Below are 23634 nucleotides of genomic sequence, written 5' to 3' on the forward strand. Positions count from 1 at the left end.
AAAGGAGACAGGAGAGCGGATATTCTATGTGGACATTTCCATAATGTAAATAGTTTTAGGCTGATTACGCACAAATGATTGAAATGGGAGTTTGGATGATTTTTGAGAGAGTGCCATCTCAAGAACATTAATGCTTGGAAGTATGACCATGCAAATATGCATATGCTGCTACAGTATGTAACACTGGAGCAGAAATAAACATGCAAGTGAGGAATGCTGTGTTTTTGTGTGTTTTGTCCATCGACTAAATCAGTATTGGCTTTCATACTCTTTGCCCTATCTTAGAATCTTTTAGATGCTGGTGATGTTGGTTTGTTTTTATTCTTTCAAAAGGAAAACGCAACAAGAAACCTTTTACAAGTTAATGGGGCTAGACTACCACCTTTCCTGTGCAATGTGTAATGTTTCTAACTGAACGAGATAGTATCTAACTTCTGTTGTGATATATTAGTCTTTATCACAAATACATTTCTGTTAGAATCAATATGGCTTCTCCCTTTCTGCCTGCGCTGACTGACTTGTGGCACCTGTTTTTTGGAGACACACACACACACGCATACACGCATACACATTCACACATTCCACCCACTTCTGATGCAATTACTCTCCACACCCCCTGCTCACCTTTTGCATATAGCCATATGTATTGTTGTGTATCTCTGATCAAACACTCATCACTGTTCAACTTGGCTTTTCTTGCATGAAAACACACCTTTTTACAGTCCCACTTGTAAAAGTAATATTATTATTATAAAGCAGGTCAAGGTGCTATATAAATACTTTGAAAGTATCAAAACTCTCAGTCCACAGAGAAACACACACAGCTCGTATTCAGAGACTGCCTTTAAACGAGACGTCAGGACTCCTGTACGGTTGTAGAGACAGAAACTTAAATGGTGAGACGGTGAGAAAAATAATGTTTTTTGAACATTAAGGCATGTAAACATGTTCTGACCATCAGCATAATATGAGACATTTAAGGTCAACAATCAGGAATATACAACCCATCATACTGTAGTGACATCACAGACATCACAGAGACCAATATCTTAAAACCAAAACTGGCATAAATACCAGTGAGAAAATATGATCATTGAAAATGTGTGTGAACCAACCCTTTAAAGTATGATTCCTGCAGGAACAGTACAGCTCCAGTAGAGGGCTGCATAGCATAATGTAAAGGTTGTCATCACAGACACATAACATTGAAGGCAGTGATGATGTTCACATGTGATAACTGTGTGTCATCTGCAAACTGGATCGTTAATAATACACGTGGGGACAATACACCCGATCATATGATTACTCATGTGAACATCACATCAACATTGCACTAAAAGTACAGGATTAGATGCATACTTCAATTTTTGCATGTCATTTTATTTATTTATTAGTTTATTAACAGATACAATGGACACTCATTGACTCTCCCAGAGTCCGTTGAATAGCTAAATTCCATCAGCAAATTGACCTTGTATTATTCACAATGATCCATGTAGTAATTAAAAGTTTTGCTCCTGACTTTTTTTACTCTGCTATTTATATGAAGGTGAACGCTGTATCTCAAACGTGTGTCCTACACATGGTACGGTACGTAATGACAGAAATATCAGACTGATCTGATTTTTTCATTGAGATGCAGACAGTGCAAAGGTTTATTCCAGACCAGCATGCCTCAGGACACGTACACTTGTGCTGTAAGCTGTTGTCCCTGGTGTGTTTTTTTTCCACCCTTGTCTATGAGCAGGTTGTTTATCTGAAGCGTACAATGAGCGCCCCCCTCAGCCCATGTCTTCTGTCCTTGTCATACTGTTCTGTAATCACTTTGATCTGAAGTAAACTCTCCCAATACTTTATATCTTTATCCCACAGATAAGAGCACCGGAAAATTACTCTTCTCTCTCTGTCTGCATGTCTTCCTCCTGTTTCTCTCTCTCTCTCCCTCTCTCATACACACACACAGATACCCACACACTGTTCGCAGCCACACAATCATTGTTAACCATCAGACAAGCAGCAGTGTATCTGCTGATGAGAGAAGAAAGGCAGTTGCTACTGGTACCGTAACATGAGGGATCTAGTTACACTATGCAAGGAAGTTTATGAGTGTTCCCATGTGAAAAGATCAGGGCTGTTTTAAACCTCCTTATCAACTCCAACAAATTTGTCAGACAGTCACGGCATATTGGAGCACTGACAAAGGCTGTCTTTGTGGTCGGGGGTTTAGTTTGTCTCCTCATCTGTTATGAAGATCTGCTTGTTTTTTAAAGCATCATTGGCCACCTTGAAGAGCGCGACGGCGGCTCCACGACCGCATTGCATCTTACAATCAGATCCCTAAATATATAGACAAAGATCATGAACTCAACAGACTTAACGGTGTTTCTTGCCATTTACCTGCTTTATTCCCATATCCCAGAAAATCCATGCACTTGTTAAATCTATGATCCAAGTATAGAGGAGATAAAGCAGTAATGTTATACACTCCTCCTCACTGCTTTTCATCATTTACTTTTCAAATCCAGTTAATCCAGGTGGTGCAGAGACAGATTTAGAGACACTCCTCAAGCCAGCTGGGGTAAACAGACAAGAGGATGTTGTTTCTAAGTCTTGTGCGTTTGTGAATCAGTGTACCATGTCTCTTTGAGCCCGCGGAAGTCAAGGTATTACAATGGCAAGTGCAAAAATAATAGTTCTCCTAACCTTCAGCTTCACCCTTCAACAAGCTCCTTTATCTGATGAGTGTGCTTGTGTACGGCCTGAGACACTGAGGGACGCTGAGAGATACTGTCAGAATTTCAATGCCGTCAAAACAAGATGCTATCTGCCCTCTTCATGTCTAATTACCTGTTTACTGCAAGGGCCTGGAAAGACAGTGCTGTTGATAAGAACTCACTTCAGTTTAAGGAAATCGTTAAGATTCGCATATGATTCCCCTTTTTTTTTACTTTTACATTCTAAAATGTGCTTTCTACTGTATGTTCAACTTTTTTTTTGTTTGATTAGGATGGCACAGTTTAGATATGACAATTGAGCTGATGAAAACTCACCTGACATTTGATGCGACAGGACAAATCCACATGAGGGCAGCTGTCTCAAGTCTCCCACTATCAATTCCATCAGTCCTCTGCTCACACTTTGGTTGTGTTACTACAAACGCCCTTCCTTAAATATGTAAAGTCCTAAATCCTGCATGCCCTTTTATCAGACCTGTCAGCCAAGAATGCCAGCCAGCATGAAGCTATACTCACTTCTCAACCCACAATGTTGCTATTCAGCTTTTATATAAATAGTTATCATAACTTATACCATTTGAGGAAATAATAATCTCTTCAAGAAATACTTTATACTCTCATGTTTGTTCAGAGAAGCACCCATGGCCAATGTGAAGATAGTGAGTCTTTGAGGTCACTTTGTCTTATGTATCTTGTTGTGGTCAATTTGTGTCTGTTTGTGGTGATTTTGTTTGGTTTTGTGGTCTTTTTTTTCTCATTGAGGTAATTGTTTGGTCTTTTTGTAGTGATTTTGTGTCTCTTTGTAGGCATTTTGTGCCTCTTTGTTATTTTGTGTCTCTTTGTAGTCATTTTATATCTCTTAGTATTCATTTTGTGTGTCTTAGTTATTTTGTGTACTTTGTAGTCATTTTTGTCTCTCTTTGTGATTAATTTGTGTCCTTTTGTAGCCATTTTATGTCACTTTATGGTCGTTTTTGGGGGGTTTTGTGGTCCTGAAGCTCTGATGCATCACCGGTTTAATTCACACCAAAGACTGCACAAGTCTTCAGTCTGGCTGAAGATGTGCAGACTTATTTTAGTTTTTCCACCATTTCGGTACTGTATGCCTACAATCCAACACTCAGGTGAAATAATTGGGCATTTAATCTGAATTATGTACATCCTGTAAATAATGTAACAATGTAAATAACTAAGCTGCCATACACACAATAAAAGCCCGGACACAATCAAACTCTGTTGATCGTGAAGGTTCAGCATCATGATGAAAGAGGCAGTGACCTGTGGAGGTCAACATACTTACAGGACACCATGTGGTAGCAAAAGGACACAACATTCTATATTCAAGGCATGGATAATATCAGTACACTAACAGATAACAAAGCATATCTACCTGTGTGATACCTTTGGGAGGGCAGCTCAAGGACATTAACTTGTCTAATTCTGGCAGACACCTGCAGGTGGTTGATAGACATCTTTTAAACTAATGGTTAAACTGCAGTGGGACCAGATTGTACAGGTATTCCATAGCTACAAGAAGGAAGCCTACAGGAGCAGTAAACACTGCAAAGATGTAAGTCACAATGCATTTAAAGCTATGTGCAGCAACATGTTTTATTGCATCGCAGACAATATATTTTTATATTTTTAAGTTTTACATTTATACATAGGCCCAAGTAAACCAACACAGTAGCAACAATACCAATGATTGGTAGTCAGGTGGTGATGGACACAACAAGGTTGTGGGGACTTTATCTTAGACCCTCTGGATCTGCTGACTCTCATATATACAACTAGGGACTTTACATTTTATATAAAACATTTTTTGTAAACAAACAAACAAACAAACAAACTGTTTATATCTCTAACTATAGATGTAATTTAGTTTAATATCCACCATCTCTCTTATGAATATTGTTATTGTACATTATTGTTCTGGTCGTTCTATTGGAGTTTTGACCTTTTCTGACAATGAATCATTTGATATAGTTGTCACAATGACTATTCTATAGTAATTTTTTATATATATATATATATAATTTAATTTCATTCATAAATGTGTGTTATATAAATGTGTACTACAACCAGCACTGAGTTTGTTTTAACCAAAATATCAGATGACTTTCCCATCACCTTCTCTTACCCTTTGTGTGTCCCAGAGTGGTTATCATGTTAATAAGATCATCATGTGACAGCTTTAGGACTTAAAAACTGACAACATTGAGACAGTCTTGAATAAAGATGCATTTTAACCAGCCTTAAAAACTGCTGTATGTGTCTTTATACTGTATGTTTCCTTTTGAATCATGCGTTTTGTCCTATTGTTTTTTGACTAAACCCCTATTATCTTTAATGTCTCTACAGAACTCCTGTTTATGATTTCATTTTAAAAATAAATGTCTTGGATAAGAAATTGCAGTTTCTTAGTTTCACACAGTAGCTTTCCTCATGATGTATCCTCCAGAAAGCTGTTGAGCAGTTTATCTCCATGGAATCAGGTCAGGGGCTCTTTAGAGGAATCACATCTCATTCTTTGTCCCTCATTTAGATGTTCACCCTCATCTCTGTCTAGTCTTATCTTATTATGTAGCTGTACTGTGTTATGATATGAGTTTAACTCCACAAAGTTTAAATATTTCTGGTATAAAACACTCAAATTGTCAGTATTATAGTGTTACGCTTACCATTTATACCTAACCAGCGGCTTTACAGTTTACTAAGTGTTAAATACACAGGTTGTTCTATATAAAAAAAGATACAATAAAGTTCAACTTGTCTATAACTAGGGTACAGTATTCCCAAAAACTTCAAGTAATGCATTTTTTTGTATCTTTTAACACAGAGCATTAAAGAAAAGTAAATGTATCAGCATTCATTTAATAATGAATTAATCAACAATGCTGCAACGCACATCAGTTGTTAAATGTTTCATTGTGCAATCACATATGTCAATAACAACAATATTTGTATGATTTTGGATAACATGTTTTTCTTAAACTATATTAAATTACAGAATGTGTGTATGAACAAAATCACACACAGATGGCACACTGGTAAATGTAACACATGGGTTCCAAATCAATGCCAAAACAACAACGAATCAACTTTGATCATGAATATAGAGCCTAAACATCAGGGACATTAAATGTAGGTTTATGATTATAAATTATAGCTTCATACATCATTTCAATTTCACTATAATGTTGCCCCCCAGGGGCCAGTGATGTCCCACAGGTAGGGGCTGTATTGGTAAGCTTTACAGAAGGAGGTGATTAGAGATGATCGGACCAGCTCTTCTCTCAGTCCCAGTCCCTCTGCTTTGTACGGGTCCTTATACAGCTCAGATGTTTGCTGCTTTCTTTTCGTCTTGTACCTCCGGTTCTGAAACCAGATTTTCACTTGGGTCTCTGTAAGTCTTAAGGTGCCGGCCAGGTGAGCTCTCTCTGGGGTGGACAGGTATTTCTGGTGGTTAAATTTCTTCTCCAGTTCAAGCACTTGGACGTGTGTAAACGCAGCTCTTGAGCGCTTCTGTTTCCCTGTGGAGGAAAAACTTCTGGACTCTGAGATGCTGGGACAGGATGTGTCCAGAGACTCTGTAACGTGAAGATGTGATCAAGTCATTAAGTGGCAAAAAATACTCTGTAACAGTCAGTATGGTGTAGCATGCATTTCAGACTGTGAAGTAGAGGTTCATTATCATCAAAACATAAACAACCAGCACTATGAATTCTGACTTCTGCTGATACAGGCCCATAATCTAAAGATGTATTCCTCTAAAACATTTCTCCACACATCAAAGTCAAATACACACAATTCATTGGCTCGTCTTTCCATTCCTGCTATTGAAAGCCTGCGGGAGCTCACCTGTCTGCACTCCAAACGCTGTCTCCTGAGGGCAGACTTGCTCTGACATTTTCTCAGATCCTTCTTTCCAATGTGAACATCTTTCCATCTTCTGTGAACAGCATCTGTCATTAAATCTTGTGCCTTCCTTGATGGAGAGGATGTCCTCTATGAGGAAGGAGGTCAGAGGTTTCACCCTGTCAGACATTTCCATCCAATAATCCACAAATCAGAGGCCTCTCAGTGTCAGAGGGATGTGGTTGAAGTGTGTCTCCACACACTCGCGCGGTCTGAATTTATACAAGAGCAGGGGCGGGTTTACCGTGCCTGCACCAGCAAGTGAAGGAGGCGGGCCAAGTATAGCTAACGACTCCTACATTCAGTAACTTTCATTTGTTTGCCTCTTCAGATCAAGTTGATGGGGATTACTCAGATAAAAAAAGGATGTCTTATTTAAAGGAGGTATTAGACCTGTTTGAGTAATTGTTATATCTTTTTATTAAATCACGTTGTTCATATGACACGGCTATGAAAACAAAAACACTCACATTTGTTGTAAAATGCACAGTTTATGTACTTTTAGCCTATATAATATGCACATTTTGTCATATTATACAGATTATTGTCCTTTTTTAATGAAAATGTTATCGAATACTATTCACTCAGAAAAAAATAAATAAACTAATACAGCCTAATATGCTACGTAAGGATTCAAATTTAGGATTTTGTGGTGCTTTTGTACTTATATTGTGTTTTACAAAGAGGTATCTCTAATATTTTCTATCCTTAAATGAGATAGATAACATATTAGAAACTTCTCTTTGTATAATGAAATATAAGTATATTTATAGGCCACTGTACAGTATGTGTTGTATATTGTAGTGTAATTCCACATTTAGATCTGCTCACACAGTTTCTATGTTAAATGACAAACACAATTAACTGGTATCAGATAGGCAAACAGTATGTTTATATTGAGAACAATTGTACTTTTAATAACATTCAAAGAGTTTTCTTGTCATGTTTGTGTCCAGGGAGTTATATTATTGGAGTATGTGGTGGGTAATCTCCCTCTCAAATCATATGTAGTAGTGAAATGGATTTATGTCTTGTCTTCAAGCTCCCATCAGCTCAGTGGAGTTGTCTGCGGCTGCAGGGACTCTGTAGGAGGGAGAGGGGGGTCAGAGTGGGTGGTCGCACCTACTGGAACACTAATGACTTGGACACATTTAGGCCGGCTCCTGAAACGGACACAGTCGTTGCTCGGTGGCTGTTTATTTGTTGTTCTGTGGTTCAGCCTGACTTTTCTCTGTTTACTAGCAGTGTCTGTGTCCCTCTGGGATTTCATGCTTCATTTGGAAAATGCATGAATGTAGGTATGATAAACATGATCCTCTCCGTGCCCCCTGGCCCCCGGTGACTCCACCAGCTTCCTTGGCACCAACCACACATTAAGCAGTCACCAGCATCACACACTGTCTCACTGTCACACTGTCACACTGACGAGTGCTTGCATTATCACTGCTTTAATTGAATGAAAGTACAACAATTACACTTTCTGTTATTATATTTTCATTAATGTGAAGTTCAGTGTACTTTATGTGGAATATGCTGTACAAAGCTGCACTGGCTTATGTCAAGTTGAGCGTGACCTGTTCTATGCTGCGGATCTTCATTTATGAAATCTATCTGTTTTCAATCTACCGTGGTTCCTCTTAAGCATTAGCTGATGCCTTGTCAACATAGTATTAAGATCACCACTATGATATGTTTCATCTTAAAGTCTTTGTCTGTGACCATCTGTCTGCAAAACTATGTTGAGCTGTAAGCACAGAAAGCTTTCCTCCCTCTGTCTAGACAGTTTTTCTTTCAATTTGTGTGTGTGTGTGTGTGTGTGTATGTGTGTGTGTGTGTGTGTGTGTGTGTGTGTGTGTGTGTTTAGATCATACATTGCTGAATATAGAATAAAAGGTAAAAAGAGGGCTTCCAGCTTCCAAATTTGAGCCACTTTTTCCGATTCCACTGAAAATTCGGTGCATCGATCTCTTCGGTATCACTTCAAAAATACATTGAAGAAATGTTTGGTCGTCATCAAACGCTTATTCACTTGGTGGAGTAAGAAAATACACATGCAGTCAGCTCTGTAACAAGGGCATAAACAAAGCCAGCAGTGAGAGTGACTCCATGCTGTCATCCTCCACCCTTATTCTGAGACAATCCGCATGATTGCTCTTAGTTGAAAACAATGACATTTCCTTCCTATATATTGTCTCCCGAGCATTTACTGCACAGATATTTGGCGACATTGTGTATCAGATGTGACACAGTAGCACCTCTGACCTTTTAGCCCGGGGAAAGCGTTTGTCTCCCCCAGTAAAAACTATGTGGTGACGATGTTTTCTTTGAGCCACTGAGAGCTGTTGTTGTGTCATCAATCTTCTGTTGTGTTCCTGCTGTTTCCTTGTCTGAGATGACGGAAAGTGAGACTTTTATTGTAATCGTAGATCAGTTTTATCTGCTCAGCATCAGTGTTGTATTATACTGTAACCTACACCTGGGTGATTGCACAAGTTCTTCCCTCCGTGCATTGTATGGCATAAGAAATATGTCATCTGATGGAGCAGGTCAATGTGAGGTTTACAGACAAACCTCTATTATAACAAACACATCTATTTTAATCTTGCTTCTTTCTTAATTGTTTTGTTCCAAAGAACGACAGCATACAACACCAAACTCATTCTCTCTATCAGCCAAAACTCAGTGTCCATTTATTTCTAAACCCCTCTTATATAGACATATATTTAAACAGCCTATTTGTGTGATATCTTGTTGGCATGAATAGGGTTTGTGTAATGTAAAAGTGATGAAGGAGTCTTCCACTAGAGGGAGCTTTAAAGCCAAACATCTGGGTAACAAAGCCAGTAGCCATTACAGGATCAACTGCACAATGAGCTATTTTACCAAAGGATTAGTTTGAAGAGAGTCTGATTGTTAGTTATCTTTCATCCTCATGTAGCTCATAACTACACTATTTAGTGGTTACAGGGTGGATGGTTGGACAGAGGAGCTCTGATCCTGGGTCTGTGAATCATCTCAGCACCAAACATAAACACCAGATTAGGGCATCTGAGAGACACGTCTCTCATCCTGAAGCTGACGTAAGTACAGCATGAGTTCAGACCTCTTTTTAAATAAACCATAATGGGTCTTTCACTGATGGCCGGACTCACGTCATTCTCTATTCAAACTGACCCTCATCATCACATCATTTAGGTATTCTGCTTTCATTCATGCAGTGCTCTATCACATCTCTTTCTCTCTCTCTCTCTCTCTCTCTCTCTCTCTCTCTCTCTCTCTCTCTCTCTCTCTCTCTCTACACACACACACACACACACACAACCTGTTATTTCATTGCATCGCTCTCAGTCCACTTTCTGTGCCATTAGCACGTCTGTCTGTGAAGCACTTTGTCACTGTGTGTTTTAAAAAGTGCTATATAAATAAAGCTTATTTACTTACTTACACATTGTTCACTCTATTTGTTATAATATGGCGCATTGTCTGACCAAATCCTATTATCAAACAATAAATCAAACTACTTTTTTCCTACTAAAACATAACAGATTTGTCAATGCTTTAGTGAAAGGGATCTAAAAAACATTGCCTATCTTCAGTACTCCTCTCTGCAAATTGTGTATAATGATTTAAGATTTGTGTTTACAAATAAAAGTGATTTTGAAATTGTTATTCCTTATTTTTGCTTATAGAAATGTCCGAAGATTTTCATTCACGTTTTAACATTTTTAACATTTTTAAAAACAGGGATTTCAATGCAAAGCCTGCCACACACACGCACACACACACACACACACACACACACGCACGCGCACACACACACACACACACACACACACACACACACACACACACACACACACACACACACACACACACACACACACACACACACACACACAAGCATTATCTGATTTCTTGAAGTGTCTCTGGTCTCCTCTCTGTCTACAGCTTCATCCTTATCTGTGCAGAGATGCTCCTTCAGCTCCTCTCTCCTCCTCAGGCTCTTTGGCTCAGAGTCCATTAAAAAACGTGACACACACACACACGCGCACACACACACACACACACACACACACACACACACACACACACACACACACACACACACACACACACACACACACACACACACACACACAAACACACTAACTCATTCAATATTTACTGAATTCCTTCATTCATTGGAGCATGTGTACCACATAAGCCACAGTAATCAATGGATTCGTCATATATCTTCACATTTCCATGACTAAAAACCTTTAAACCTTAACCTTAATCCCTTATTATGTTTTTTTTATATGAAACTTTAAATCCCTCCATGGATTACAGATTTAGTATGGATTGTTTTTGAACACGTTGCCATATAGGCTACTGTATCACCTTTAAGTTTAACAGCCAATAAACAGCATGAAATCCAATAAGACTGAGAACTATTTTTTTCAGTGCGAGCGGATTATCTGAGACTCATCTGTGAGTGGCAGGTCAGACTGGAACTGTTTCCCGTTTGACTGAAAGTTTGAAAAAGTTAAAGAGCCACTCTGTCTGCGGGTTTGTTTACCAAGCAAAGCTCCGGGACAGGACAAGCTCTCCAGCCTTATCAGCGGATTTGTGAATGGGACAATAATGAGGTCAGTTTGATAGAGCAGCCCTGTCAGGTCAGATGTCACTTCATCCATTAGCTTTTTGATGGCTCTCTTTGATAAAACTGCATAGACACACCGATCACTAAAGGCTTTTAATCAGGCATGCTGTTTTTAATTGGATCGTATAAGAAGAGCATTACACGCTATTTAACTGGTAGAACTGGCAAATGTGGTATTATTTAGTTAGGGTTTATTCATTTACGACATTTGAGAGCTATTTATTCTGTCTTTGGAGTGCGTTAAAGTTGGAAAGTAAAGTATCAACTTCTAAAGGCTATTTCATGTTGCTACCGTGAAGCTATAGCATTGAAAATCCGGCTTAAACATATACATTAAAATATATTACATCACCAAAAAAATGATTTAATTTTAGCCCAATGAAAGCCAATTAGTGGCATGTAAACATATAATTTGGATTAAAATAATAATAATAATATTGAACTGATATCCTTATGCATCCGAACTTGTAGCTATTTAAACTTTAAAATGAAGTATTCAATGCAATTCAATTTTATTTATAGTGCCAAACCATAACAAAAGTTATATCAAGACACTTTACATATAGAGTCGGGAAAGAGCACACTCTATGACTTATTTATGATTTACAGAGACCCAACAACCCCCCCCCCCCCCCCCCAACTGCATTATCTTTAATAAAAGTAGTAATAATTATTATAGTCATTATAAACAGCATTTATCCAGCAATCTCGTGCACATATTGGCAACGAAAACCTTCCCTTTAACAGGCAGGGACGTCGAACAGACCCCGCTCTATGGAGGGCAAGTATGTAAAAGAAGAATTAAAGAGGTCTTAAAGACAACGAGTCAGCTGATTTTTAATTTGCCTCTGACTTTTTCAACAAGAGAAAACGGCCAACACATACACTTCCACACAACATATATACATTTGACATTGACACTATACATTTGACATTGACACATATTCGATATTATACAGACCATTTTCTGTGTTTTAATCACCAGCCTCTTACGCCCTGTAACGAAGCCTGGAAGTGTCCGTGGCTGAAGGGCCCCTCACTGTTACCTGTTAGATCAACCAGCTGGTTATTACACACCTGTGCAGCTGAAGGGGACACGCTGTGATAACCGCAGCCGTACACGCTGCTGTTTCCATATCCAAACACGGGGGTATAATGTCCGAGAGTCACATTATAAGGTGCTGAATGGGAACCTCCGCTGCAGAGCTTCCCGTCCCGTACCAGCACCGGCACCGCCACCCTCCTCGGTGCAGGTGGATACCCCGCCAGCTCCAGAGACTTGTCCTGCCGTTGGCGCTTGCATTTGTACCTCCTGTTCTGAAACCAGATTTTGACCTGTGTGGAGGTGAGTTTGAGGATGTGGGCCAGGTGCTCTCTCTCCGGGGCGGACAGGTAGCGCTGCTGCACGAAGCGCCTCTCCAGCTCGGACACTTGCGTCTGGGAGAAGAGGACCCGGGGCTTCCTGCGCAGCCTGGGTCTGCTTTTTGAGTTTGTGTCGCAGTCAGGTGAACTGTCAAAACCGCTGATCTCTGCACATGGGGAAAGAAAACAGTCATAACTCAAACTGGCTTTCAGATTCAGTCGAAATAAAGTAGGCTACGTGATAAATGACTGATACTATTTATTAGAATAGCATAGAATAGCATTTATTATCAGTGCATTGCATACAACGACATTTTGGAGTCCTAAAAGAGATAAAGGAATACCAAAATATATAAATAAGCTATGTTCATGGAGAAAGAGGAGAATGGAGGGAAGTGGTTACATTTATGCATATTAGATAGTAATAAATAGTTTTGCACCTGAGAACAAATATTGCACCGTGTAAACATAACAGATAAACAGTTAAGGTGTGATATTACAGTGACAGACTTTAGTTTTGTGTGGTTTTGTTTGTGCATGTTTATTGCGGTCCCCGATACCCTTATTACTTTATTTCTCAAAAATAAAACAAAAATCTCTTTCTTTTTCCAAGTAAAGAAACGTTACTATCTTTTTATACTTTTCTTTTTCTTTTCCTTTTGAATATACTATATTATTATTTCCTCGTTTCTCGTAGGTTTCGTGTCATTATTTCTGTATTTTTGCTTTCACATTCAAAAGAAATAAAGCACAGGCTACTTTATACTTAATAAATAGAGACTAAAAATGCATTAAATACAATTGAGGGATTTGGAAAAAAAGTACATTCGATCATTTTTACATTGGAAGAAAACTATTATAACTAAATTGTAATCTTATACCCTGAGTTTCTTCCCCTGAGTTAAAATTTGATCTTATAGTTATTCAAGTGTGGAAATTGTAGGATAACGAATACTCCTTTGCCCCTTTCCATTTAAATTGTCTGCTCCTTATTACAGATTGCGATGATTGAACACGTGACCAATTAATAGGCTAATAATACAAATATGCACTGCCTCCTCATATCTTCAGAAATTCAGTTGATCACTTAGTGGTGGAAAAATAATGCAAATACATTGGTTTCGTGCTTTTCAAATTGAGAGATTTTAAGAAATAGGAAAAAAGTTCCAAGTCGTTGTTGCATGGACGTGTTTTTTCTATCACGCGCCCAAATCAAGGCCCGTCGGCCTCAAACTGCCCGGCCACCAGCAGAGTGTGCAGGCTTATTATTATTATTATTATTATTATTATTATTATTATTATTATTATTATTATTATTATTATCATCATCATCATGTATGTATCATCTCACCCTGCTCATTCATCTCCTCTTCTGCTGCTGTTTTGAGAATATCGAGCTTCTCCTGTATCGGCTCGTGACACTCAGAAACGTCCCTGGCCCGTGACGCACCGTGCGCGTGCAGATAATTCATGGGAACAACTTGATCAGTCATCAAAAATTCATTTTCAAAGTCGTGGTGGTGCTCCAGCTTCAAAATATCCTTCACTGAAAAGGGCGTCGTGGTAGTTGGACTGTGATGCATCCCAGCACGTTTTTGGGTTTTTAGCTGCTGGAGAACTATTCAGATCCTTTTAGGCACTGAGCTCGAGCTGCTGCTGCTGCTGCTGCTGCTGCCGGACGTAGGCTATCTCTTAACTGACTGATGAGTGAGGGGCATGGGGAGATTTGAATCATTCAAAGGTCCAGCTAAAGAGCAAGGTAAAGATAGATCTGTCACTCCTCTCCAAAACACTGGCCAACACCCAGCCTGCGCGCACAACTCCTTTTCTTCTCACCTTACAGGAACACCTCACATCATGTTCACCCATCTCTCTGTGTGAAACAATTGGAGTTCTTTTCATGGCATTTTAAGTAACCACAGTGACCGCCTAGAGGTGTACTGGAAAATGTTTTTCGTTCAACAAGTCATTTTTAAAATAGCCATAAAAGAACATTTCCATTTTTCACGGATATTCAGATATACTGTCAGTCAGGGGAAAAAAACATATATATTGCGCATAAGTTATGTTCGAAAATGTGTTGAAACAAACGCTTTGCATCATTAGAAACAAGTGAAATTGCCCCGGATTAATTAACCTGTTTAATTTATTCAGTGCGTCTCTAAATCACGCTTCTGGTCAGCCAAGTAAAACCACTTAATCCGCACACAGGTCCTCGGGGGGTTGAGTGATCTTAGGTGATGTCGAACAGCTTTAACGTCAACATTGTTTTCCTGACGCGTTATTAGTGTTCTCAGGCCACAACAAACAGTAACATTATACCTGATGTTGTGGAAGTGGAGAGGCGGCGGCGCCAGCCTGCAATGCTTGACTGAGGCCAAGACGCGCGTCCTCACAGACAGGAACAAGGACAGACACGGCCTGTCCCACAGGGGGGAAACAGGGAGATATATGGCACTTATAGGCCTGAGCAGGAGCTCTTTGAAATTGGTGATTGGTTACTTAGGACAATTGAAGTAGTAACAAATGTCCGATTAAGTGGTAACACTTTATAATAAGGTTATCATATTATATATAAAACACAAGCTTATTCAGTTAACTTAACTGATTTAATGCATGAACTACAGGCTTTATGATTCCTGTTTGCTATTATTTAGAAATGATCAAACCACTGTGAGTGTTTGTTATTAGTTACTTGATAATAGGTCAGTGCATGTTAAAGGGGACATATTATGCTCCTTTTCAGGTTCATTCTTGTATTTCGAGTTTCTGCATTTGCATGTTGAAAAAGCACTTTATTTTTCTGATGCCTTCTGTCTGAATACCTGTATTCACCCTCTGTCTGACACATTCTGTTTTAGCGCCTGTCTCTTTAAGCCCCCCTCCTGAAAAGGCCCAATCTGCTCTGATAAGTTCGTGTTTCGGGTCGTCAGCATCTCGGCGTCTCTGCATCGTCACTGCAGCCGAGGAATGACTGTAATGGCACTGAAGTGGCGCTTTCTACCTATGTATAGTATATTGTGACATCACAACTGTACAGAAGTCCTGACAGCTTGTTCAAAATCACAGTTTTTGAATGCACACTGTGTGAATTTCTCTGTGGATTGAGCATTTTAATACTTTCATAGTATTTATTTACAATCTGATCACTCATTGCATAACTGCCACCGGTTGAGTTACCATCTCCCACAATGGACAAGTGATGATAAATAATAAATAAATAAACATAACTGTGAAGTTAGGCTGATTAGATATGTGTGCTCTATTCTGACACTTTGCTTAGGTCAGAGAAATAAGAAAAGAATTGTATTTAAATTGTCCAGCTGTAACAAAACCAGTAAACAAATCACCTGTGTAATTGAGCCATATAGGAGCTGCTGTTTAAATTTTAAGACAGGTTTAAAACAGTATGAAGATGGACGGTGCATCTCCATTTTGAAGCCAAAATGTTATAATTTGGAGACAGACTGCACATTACTAATATTGAAGTGGTAGCAATGTCGAAGCCCATACACCTGCCAGACCAACTGCGAACAATTAATCACAGCTGTGAAATCATGATGTGTCAGCCCGTTTTTATAGCATCAAATAACTAATAAAACTAAACTTATCAGAACACGTCTGAACCACAGAAAACATCAGTGTGGTAAAAAAAAAAAAACCTACATAAAATGCCAACCATCTTTGACTTATTTGAGATGTACTGTTAACATAGAGGGGGGCGGGACTTATGACCTATACTGCAGCCGACCACCAGGGGGCGTTTAAGATGTTTTGGCTTCTCTTTTGGGGAGCTGTTGACTTCAAAATACTTCTGTTGGTTAGGACCAAAAAACATTTCAGATCTTCTGTTTAGCTACAGTACGAACCATCCAGACCTCTCAGATCGTTTGGAACAAGTCTGCTCTGTGTCCTCAGAGTCAGAACTAAACATGAAGAGGCAGCCTTCAGTTTTTATGCACCACACACCTGGAACAAACTTCCAGAAAACTGCAGGTCTGCGGCAACTCTTAATTATTTTAAATCAAAACTAAAGACTTTTCTGTGTTCCGCTGCCTTTCATTAAATCATTTTAACTACATGTACTGTATTTGAACTTCTCCTGATTTCTTATTTGTTTTATTTGAATGTCATTTTATTTGTGATTTATATGGGATTTATGTGTGTCTTTCAAATGTTTTTAAATGTTCTGTGAGAAGCACTTTGAATTACCTTGCTGTTGAATTGTGCTATATAAATAAACTTGACTTGACTACGGATCACTGTTTCTGAGGTTGAACTTAAGCCTGCTGCAGACTCACAAAGGTGTTAGGCCTCTCTATAATTGTGTGTGTGTGGAACCTTTTGCTACTTTTGCTTTTGGATCACTCTGTGATGATGAATCGTTGTCATTAAAAGAACATTTGTTCTCTAATGCTGAGAGCAGTCAGTAACCAATAATCAGATTGGTCCTAACAGTAAGCCTGATGTTGGCTGTTGACTGTTACGAACTAGTGCTCAGTGACTTAGGGCGCACTCAGTGAGAGTTTTGCTCATCTACCAGTAACTGCCTAAAAAAGTAAATCAGTAAAACAGCAACCATAACTGGTGAGTAACGGATGGCACCTCCAACTATCATGACAGCAACTGCTGCTTATGTCAGAGAAAAAGCAACGGTAATGCCTGCTCATGAGGCTGTAAGCTGCCGGTCTCCACACGTCCACAGCAGCAGCATCCACCACAGCGGCAGCCGCGGCAACAGCAGCAGCAGCAGCCAGCAGTAGTTCCTCACTTTTGCTGACCTCTGCTGCTTGTCAGGTTGCTCTTATGAGAGTTTTGTAATGGGTAGAATACTAAATCCTTTGTCATATCTATTTATTTTATTGTAGTTTAATATTGTACTGTATTTGTATTTCTTGTATTTTAAGACTAGAGGGTGTCATGTTGTGTAGATTGTAAAGCCCCCTATGATTTGAATATAAAACGGATTTGACTTTGATGATAACCTGTAATGAAATTAAAGCACCATCATAATCATAATAGCTTCACCTATCTTCAGGGTTTACTGCCAGTGGTCTGAACCAGTCCAGAAAGGAAATCCAGACATTGAACGGCATAAGTCAAATAGTTTGCATCTAAGTTACACAATAAAGTAACCATTTAGGTCAAATGTAATGTGCTCTATACTATACTAATATTAAGGAGAAAATCATCTCATTTATCATTGATATTAATTTTTCCCCCTTGTGTGGAAAAGTATGGCAGGTTTGTTATAGGCTATGGTCCGTCATTCTTAGAATTCACACATTTTCAGTTCAAATATGAGTACAAAAGTACAGTCATGCTCTTTGACTGTAAAATGCAATATGGTGCTCCCTGTTTTGATTCCAGTCGTGGGAGCATGTTTGCCTTAAATAATTATTAAATAGAACCGTAAAAATTAATGCAATGTTTAGGTTCTTAACAGTGATATTCTGTGAAACAAGCACAACTTTTAGTGACAAACCAAGAAACCTGAACTTCAAAAGCATAGGGTAAAAAAAAACACAAGTCCACTGTGAATTGTTTGACACCTTGGGGATTTCAGGGTGTTCAGGTTGATGGGTAAATTACTTAATCACTCCAGCAGTGATCTCTGAAGGCTCGGAGCAATGGTCCCTCTGAGTTTCTGTGACTCCTGTTCCTTAAAATCAAAGCCGTTTCTATTTATCCCACCATGTGTCCCCTCATGGTAACATAAGAAGCTAGCTAAGTACAGTTTACCGCAAAATACCCCTAATTCATCATACAGCAAAATAGGAGGCTGATAGCAGCTGAAAGAGGAGACAGAGTTGTCTTAAACTGATTGAAACTGATCCCGGCCTTCCTATGGCCAATATGCAACTAAAGATACTCATGAAGATGTTATGTGACATTGATGTTTCCATTCAGGAGAGAGGGAGTCTTGCCAATTAGAGCGTAGACTCATTTGGTAGTCACGAGATATGAGTGTTTACTTGCATTATCCAAAGTGTGCATTGTAGTTTATGTAGAGACTGGCGTGTGACCGTACTGAAATGTTTAGCTCTGTTACTGACCTCCTGGAACATCAAAAAGACAACATTATGGACATGGTCACAGAATAAATGGATAATGTGAGTTTTAAAATGGTGTCATTGCTGTATTTAAGTTGTTTTTTATACATTTTCTTTTGGTGTTGGGTGGTTTTAGGACATATACCCAATTCAAGGAATAGTTCTTCTAAAAGAGGAGATTCCCATGAATGATATCAAACACTAACCACCTTATCAGGCAGCACAGGGTGTTTGTTACCCATATCAGAACTAATGTTTCTGTTTTAACAATCGTATGCTATGTGTTAATCATTTTATTAAGCCCACTTACTGTCAAACTCTGCTGAAAGATAAAAGTCAGCCCAACCTATTCATGTGTTATCTCTTGATTTTCTGCACTACAGCAGATTTAAATTCCCACTTGTATTACTGCTTGTTGAATGGTTAATGTTGATCAAGATAGAAATTTTGACACATTTTGCCAATAATTATACACTTAGTACAGTAAACCCCTGAAAGATTTAGTTTACGCTGAGACATGTGCGCCTGTGGTAACCCATCCTTTATTGTAGTCATGTTTCAGCCCAATTGTGCCAGTGTTTCAGATTACAGTGACATGTTAGCAAAACCATTATTGCCTTATTTGTCCAGGATTACTTTGGGCTTCCTGGTAATGATATTGCTAGAGAATTTATTAAAAGATGATAAAATTGACCGCATCATAATGCAAGCTTGGGTTAAAGTGTGTGCTTGTGAATTTGTCCTTTCATATAATCATATATAAAACATACAGCTGGTTCACTGAAGCTGTGTGTCCTGTATGACGAATGAAATTGGTATGACCCATTTTCAGCCACTAGATGTCTCTGCCACATTGTGTTAATTTCAAGGGCCTCAAGAAAAGGATGAATTCAACCACACTTGATGATCAATACGTGAGTGAATATCATTAATTTATTGTTACTCAAGTCAACAAATCCATTGTTAATCTAACACTGGGGGCAAAGTACTTGTGGACACAAGCAATGGACCCCAGGTGCAGGTAACGATGCAACCTGGGACAGTCCAGCACATAACAGAAGGGTGTAAGATGCAGGCAGGCACGGCATACGTAAAACGGCATAACAAAATGGGTGGCTTGGTGCACAGGAACATCTGTGCCGAGTATGGGCTGAAAGTCCCAAGGTCAAAGGGGGAAGCACCTCCAAAGGTGACTGAAAATGACAGAGCTAAGATACTGTGGGACTTCCAGATCCAGACTGATAAAATGGTGATGGCTAACAAACTGAACATCTTGGTGGTTGACAAACAGAAGAAGAGAAGAAAGCAGTTGTGATAGATGTAGCAATCCCAAGTGACAGTAACATCGAGCAGGAACACGAGAAGCTTGGAAAATACCAAGGGCTTGGAGAGGAGCTATAGAAAAGATGTGGAAAGTGAAGGCAACAGTAGTTCCAGTGGTAACCGGAGCACATAAACGACCACGGCTCAAAACTAACAATATTGGTGCATGTTGAACGTTAAGTTGGAGAGCTGTTAAAATAGTTAGGTGCTGCAAGAGAAAGAGAGAGAGAGCGTTCAAGAGTGTTTGTACTACACATGTGAAGTGACTGAATATGATGCTCAGCAGACTCCACTGATTTGATTGGCTAAGGCAGACGTTAGGCACACACACTTGTGAAAATTGAGAAAAATGAATGGTGACAAAATGCGGTGAACCTATGACTTACTATAATGAATATATTATGTTAAGTTTAATGGATTCAGCATATCCAGGACCAAAAATTGCATTGCTTTTGATTCCAAAGCAAATCTAGAGATGCTTTGGTAGAAATGGAAAATGCTCTGTTTCATCTCTTTCCCCTGCCACTCCAGCGCTTTCTTCAGTAAAATTTGATCTAATTTTCATTCCCGTCCTTGGGTATTTCCCCACAGAAATGAAGGGATAGTGATTGCAGGGTGAGATTGGAGTGGATGTAATCTTCCACTGCTCTCAGTCATACTCCATTTCACTGCACATCTAATTTGTCACACTGCTGATGAATATGCCACAAGTTTCATGGGAAAGAGAAGGACATAATGAATATAAAACACACTGGGAGAGGGGAGAGGCAATTGCCATACCGCACTTACCACAGTGCATTGTTCATTTGTCCTAGTAAATTGCTGACACTATGCAGACACTATGGATACATTGCTTTCTTCCCTCAGAGTTTGATTAAGAGGTTAAAACAATGACAAACAAAGGTGTGTGTGTTGTTTTCCTGCAGCTTCTAGGTAGAAGCTCCATGATCATTATTGATCATTGCGATCACTCTGTTTGTCCACGGAGAGCCTACACCGACCCTCAATACTGTGCACCTCACTGTAAAAATGCTTATAGGAAGCGCATCGTTTTATTGCTCATAAAGACATATTTTACAGACGCGCATGTAAAGAAGGTTTATTCAACATTGTTGTGAAGCAGAAGGTGCCTTAAAAATGTTAATCTGATGGCTCAAATGGAGCACTCTTTTATTACCAGCTTTAAAAAAAACATTAACCTAGAAATAAAAAGACACAAGCAGATGGTATGAATTGCATCTGCATAATTATATTCTAATTTTGTCATTATTCATTATTACTCTGGTTGCGATTGTCAGGGTGATGAAACACTCGGCAGCAGTCCAAGCAACAGGCAACAAAGTGAATAGACAGGGTCAAAAATCTGTTCAAATGTTTCCTGGCAACGAGATGTTTCTGTGTGCTGAAGGCAGCAGTTTCATCCCAGTTGCTTTGCAAAAGTTACCCACCACAGAACTGCAGCTATGTAACATAAAGATTCAGTGAGAGACAGATGTTTAAACTGAGCGTATGGGAAAATTCCAAAGTGTTTTGTTCTGTCCATCATGCTTGTGTTAATTCATTGATGAGTTGAGAGCGAATGTCTCTTTAAAGAAGCGGATGATAGAATCTGTGTGCAGAGCTGCTGCATCACCTATCCATGAGACTGGCGAACGGCTGATGAGAAAGCCCTTCAGGACACTTCTCTAAATAGGCATGAAATTATATCTCCCTCTGACTGAGATTAGCGTCCATGGAGCCTCTTGTGTTCTGCCCCCTCTTTTCCTCAGGCTCTCCAACCAAACGGAGCGCTTTGCAGTTTCAGCTCGTTTGTGTTCAAGTTTAAGAAAGTTCATTTTCATCAGGAGGTGCTCTCTATGTCCTTCATCTTCCTTCCTAGGTCCTGCAGGATTTGTTACACATACTGAAGAGATGTGATAAACCCTAGCAATGTTATGAGCTAAAGATTTGTGTTTTGTATCATTCAGTGAGAAAATATCGATTCATTGTGTACACAATACATCGGATAGTATTTATGAATATGATAACCTTTGGTTGTAAGACACTCTAATGTCACCAAAGTGGACTGCTAAAAATGGTGTATGCTGGTGTAGTGGCCAAAATCCATCCAGGGACCTTTGGCCAAATCCATATAACGACTGCTGGAAAAAATCATAAACCTTCAGGCGAAAGGAAGCCCCTTTACACCCGACTAAGTGTGACACCATCGGTCGTTTGTATAAGCAGCTTTTTACGATCCATATTTACGTTTATTGTCAGGCAGCAACCTCTAGTGCTCGTAGCAATTATGGCAGGATTAAAGGAGGAAGTCAGGTGAGAATAAAGTACGACAGAGTCTGGGTAAGGAGGAAGACGAGATGGATGAATGGGTCAAACAAACAATGTATCCCATGTGAAACCAAAACTCAACATTGACTTATTTTAATGATGTCGTATAGGTTGGAGGACTTGTTGGACTATGTGTAAGATGAAAGGGGTCGCTTGTAGTGATGAGGCCACAGAGACCAACTCTTGGCAGTCCCCTTCAGCTCAATGGCGCGTTATCGCTTCTTTCAGCTCATTGTTTTGGTGCTCTAACTGCCCTCATAAAGGGCACAGCAGGCAGCTGTTTTCAGCGAAAAAAAGCCCTTAAATCCCACTGCACGCTACCTGGCCAACACCGAACAGCAGACAAGCAAAGTTAAGGACTAGCTGGTGAACATAGTGGAAGATATTACACCTCGGGGATTGATGGAGGCCAAAAAATAGAGCTACAAAAACCAGAAACATAATTCCAAATAGTGCTTAAGTGGCCTCTTGTTTGTTGCCTCATCAAGTTAAGGTGTAAGATGTCATTCCTCCACTCACTTTTTATCCGCCATACCGCTCACCTGAAAGCTCTGCTGTGACCTGCTGCTGCAGCTTTTGTTCATATAGCATTTTATAAGCCCCATCTTGACCCAGCATGCACATGTAGGCCTGTCGTCTACATTCTCAATGAGGAAGTTATTATTTTCACTCCTCAATCCCAGCTGTACTAAGGGCGCACTTACACTGCCCATCCGTACCGTGCCCAAGCACGTTTCATGGCTAAAGTCTAGGTTGTTTGACCAGTGTCAGTGCAACCGTACCGCGCCTAGGAGTGGTACGCTTGGCGGTCAAGGCCCGTTTGGGAGAGGTGGGCTTTTGTAAAGCATGTTTGCGCATATATGAGCATGAGCGTGCGCACGTGTACGCGCACGAGGCCTACGGTGGTTCTGACGTCATTTTTTGTGCGCCTGTTCGGACATAGAAAAAAAAAAGAACGGACCATGCGCGGACATTTAAAACAATGGCGGCGAAAGGTTCACGTCAGTGTGATGCGGAGGTGGAGTGTTTACTGCAGATTTGGTCGGATGAAAATATTCAAAAACAGTCGGACAAGACGCACAAAAACTCAGAGGTTTATGGAAAGATTTGTAAGCAAGGCGACGCATCGCAATGACGTCAATCAATGCGTGTGGCGTGTTACGGTGTGGTGACGTATAGGCAGGCAAGAAGCATTCTGCCGAGGCCCAGGCAGTGTGAGTACAAACGGGCTTGGGGCGCGGGGGGACGGTACGGATGGACAGTGTGAGTGCGC

General features: G+C 39.7%; 2 protein-coding genes across 2 annotated transcripts; both read right to left on the reverse strand.

The window, feature by feature from the left end:
* Positions 1 to 5927: 5927 nt before the first annotated feature.
* On the reverse strand, positions 5928 to 6789 carry nkx3-1 (NK3 homeobox 1; the record flags this gene model as incomplete). Its single annotated transcript, XM_083912086.1, has 2 exons — positions 5928 to 6325; positions 6597 to 6789. The coding sequence occupies 2 exons, from the start codon at positions 6787 to 6789 to the stop codon at positions 5928 to 5930; spliced, it is 591 nt and encodes a 196-aa protein (XP_083768212.1).
* A 5484-nt stretch (positions 6790 to 12273) lies between these two features.
* On the reverse strand, positions 12274 to 14240 carry nkx2.7 (NK2 transcription factor related 7; the record flags this gene model as incomplete). The annotated part of the gene is made up of 2 exons (XM_083912786.1): positions 12274 to 12824; positions 14009 to 14240. 2 exons carry the CDS (start codon positions 14238 to 14240, stop codon positions 12274 to 12276), a joined length of 783 nt encoding a protein of 260 aa, XP_083768912.1.
* Between the last annotated feature and the right edge of the window lie 9394 nt (positions 14241 to 23634).

The sequence above is a fragment of the Echiichthys vipera genome (genome assembly GCF_963691815.1).
Source record: "Echiichthys vipera genome assembly, chromosome: 4".
NCBI classification, from domain to species: domain Eukaryota; kingdom Metazoa; phylum Chordata; class Actinopteri; order Perciformes; family Trachinidae; genus Echiichthys; species Echiichthys vipera.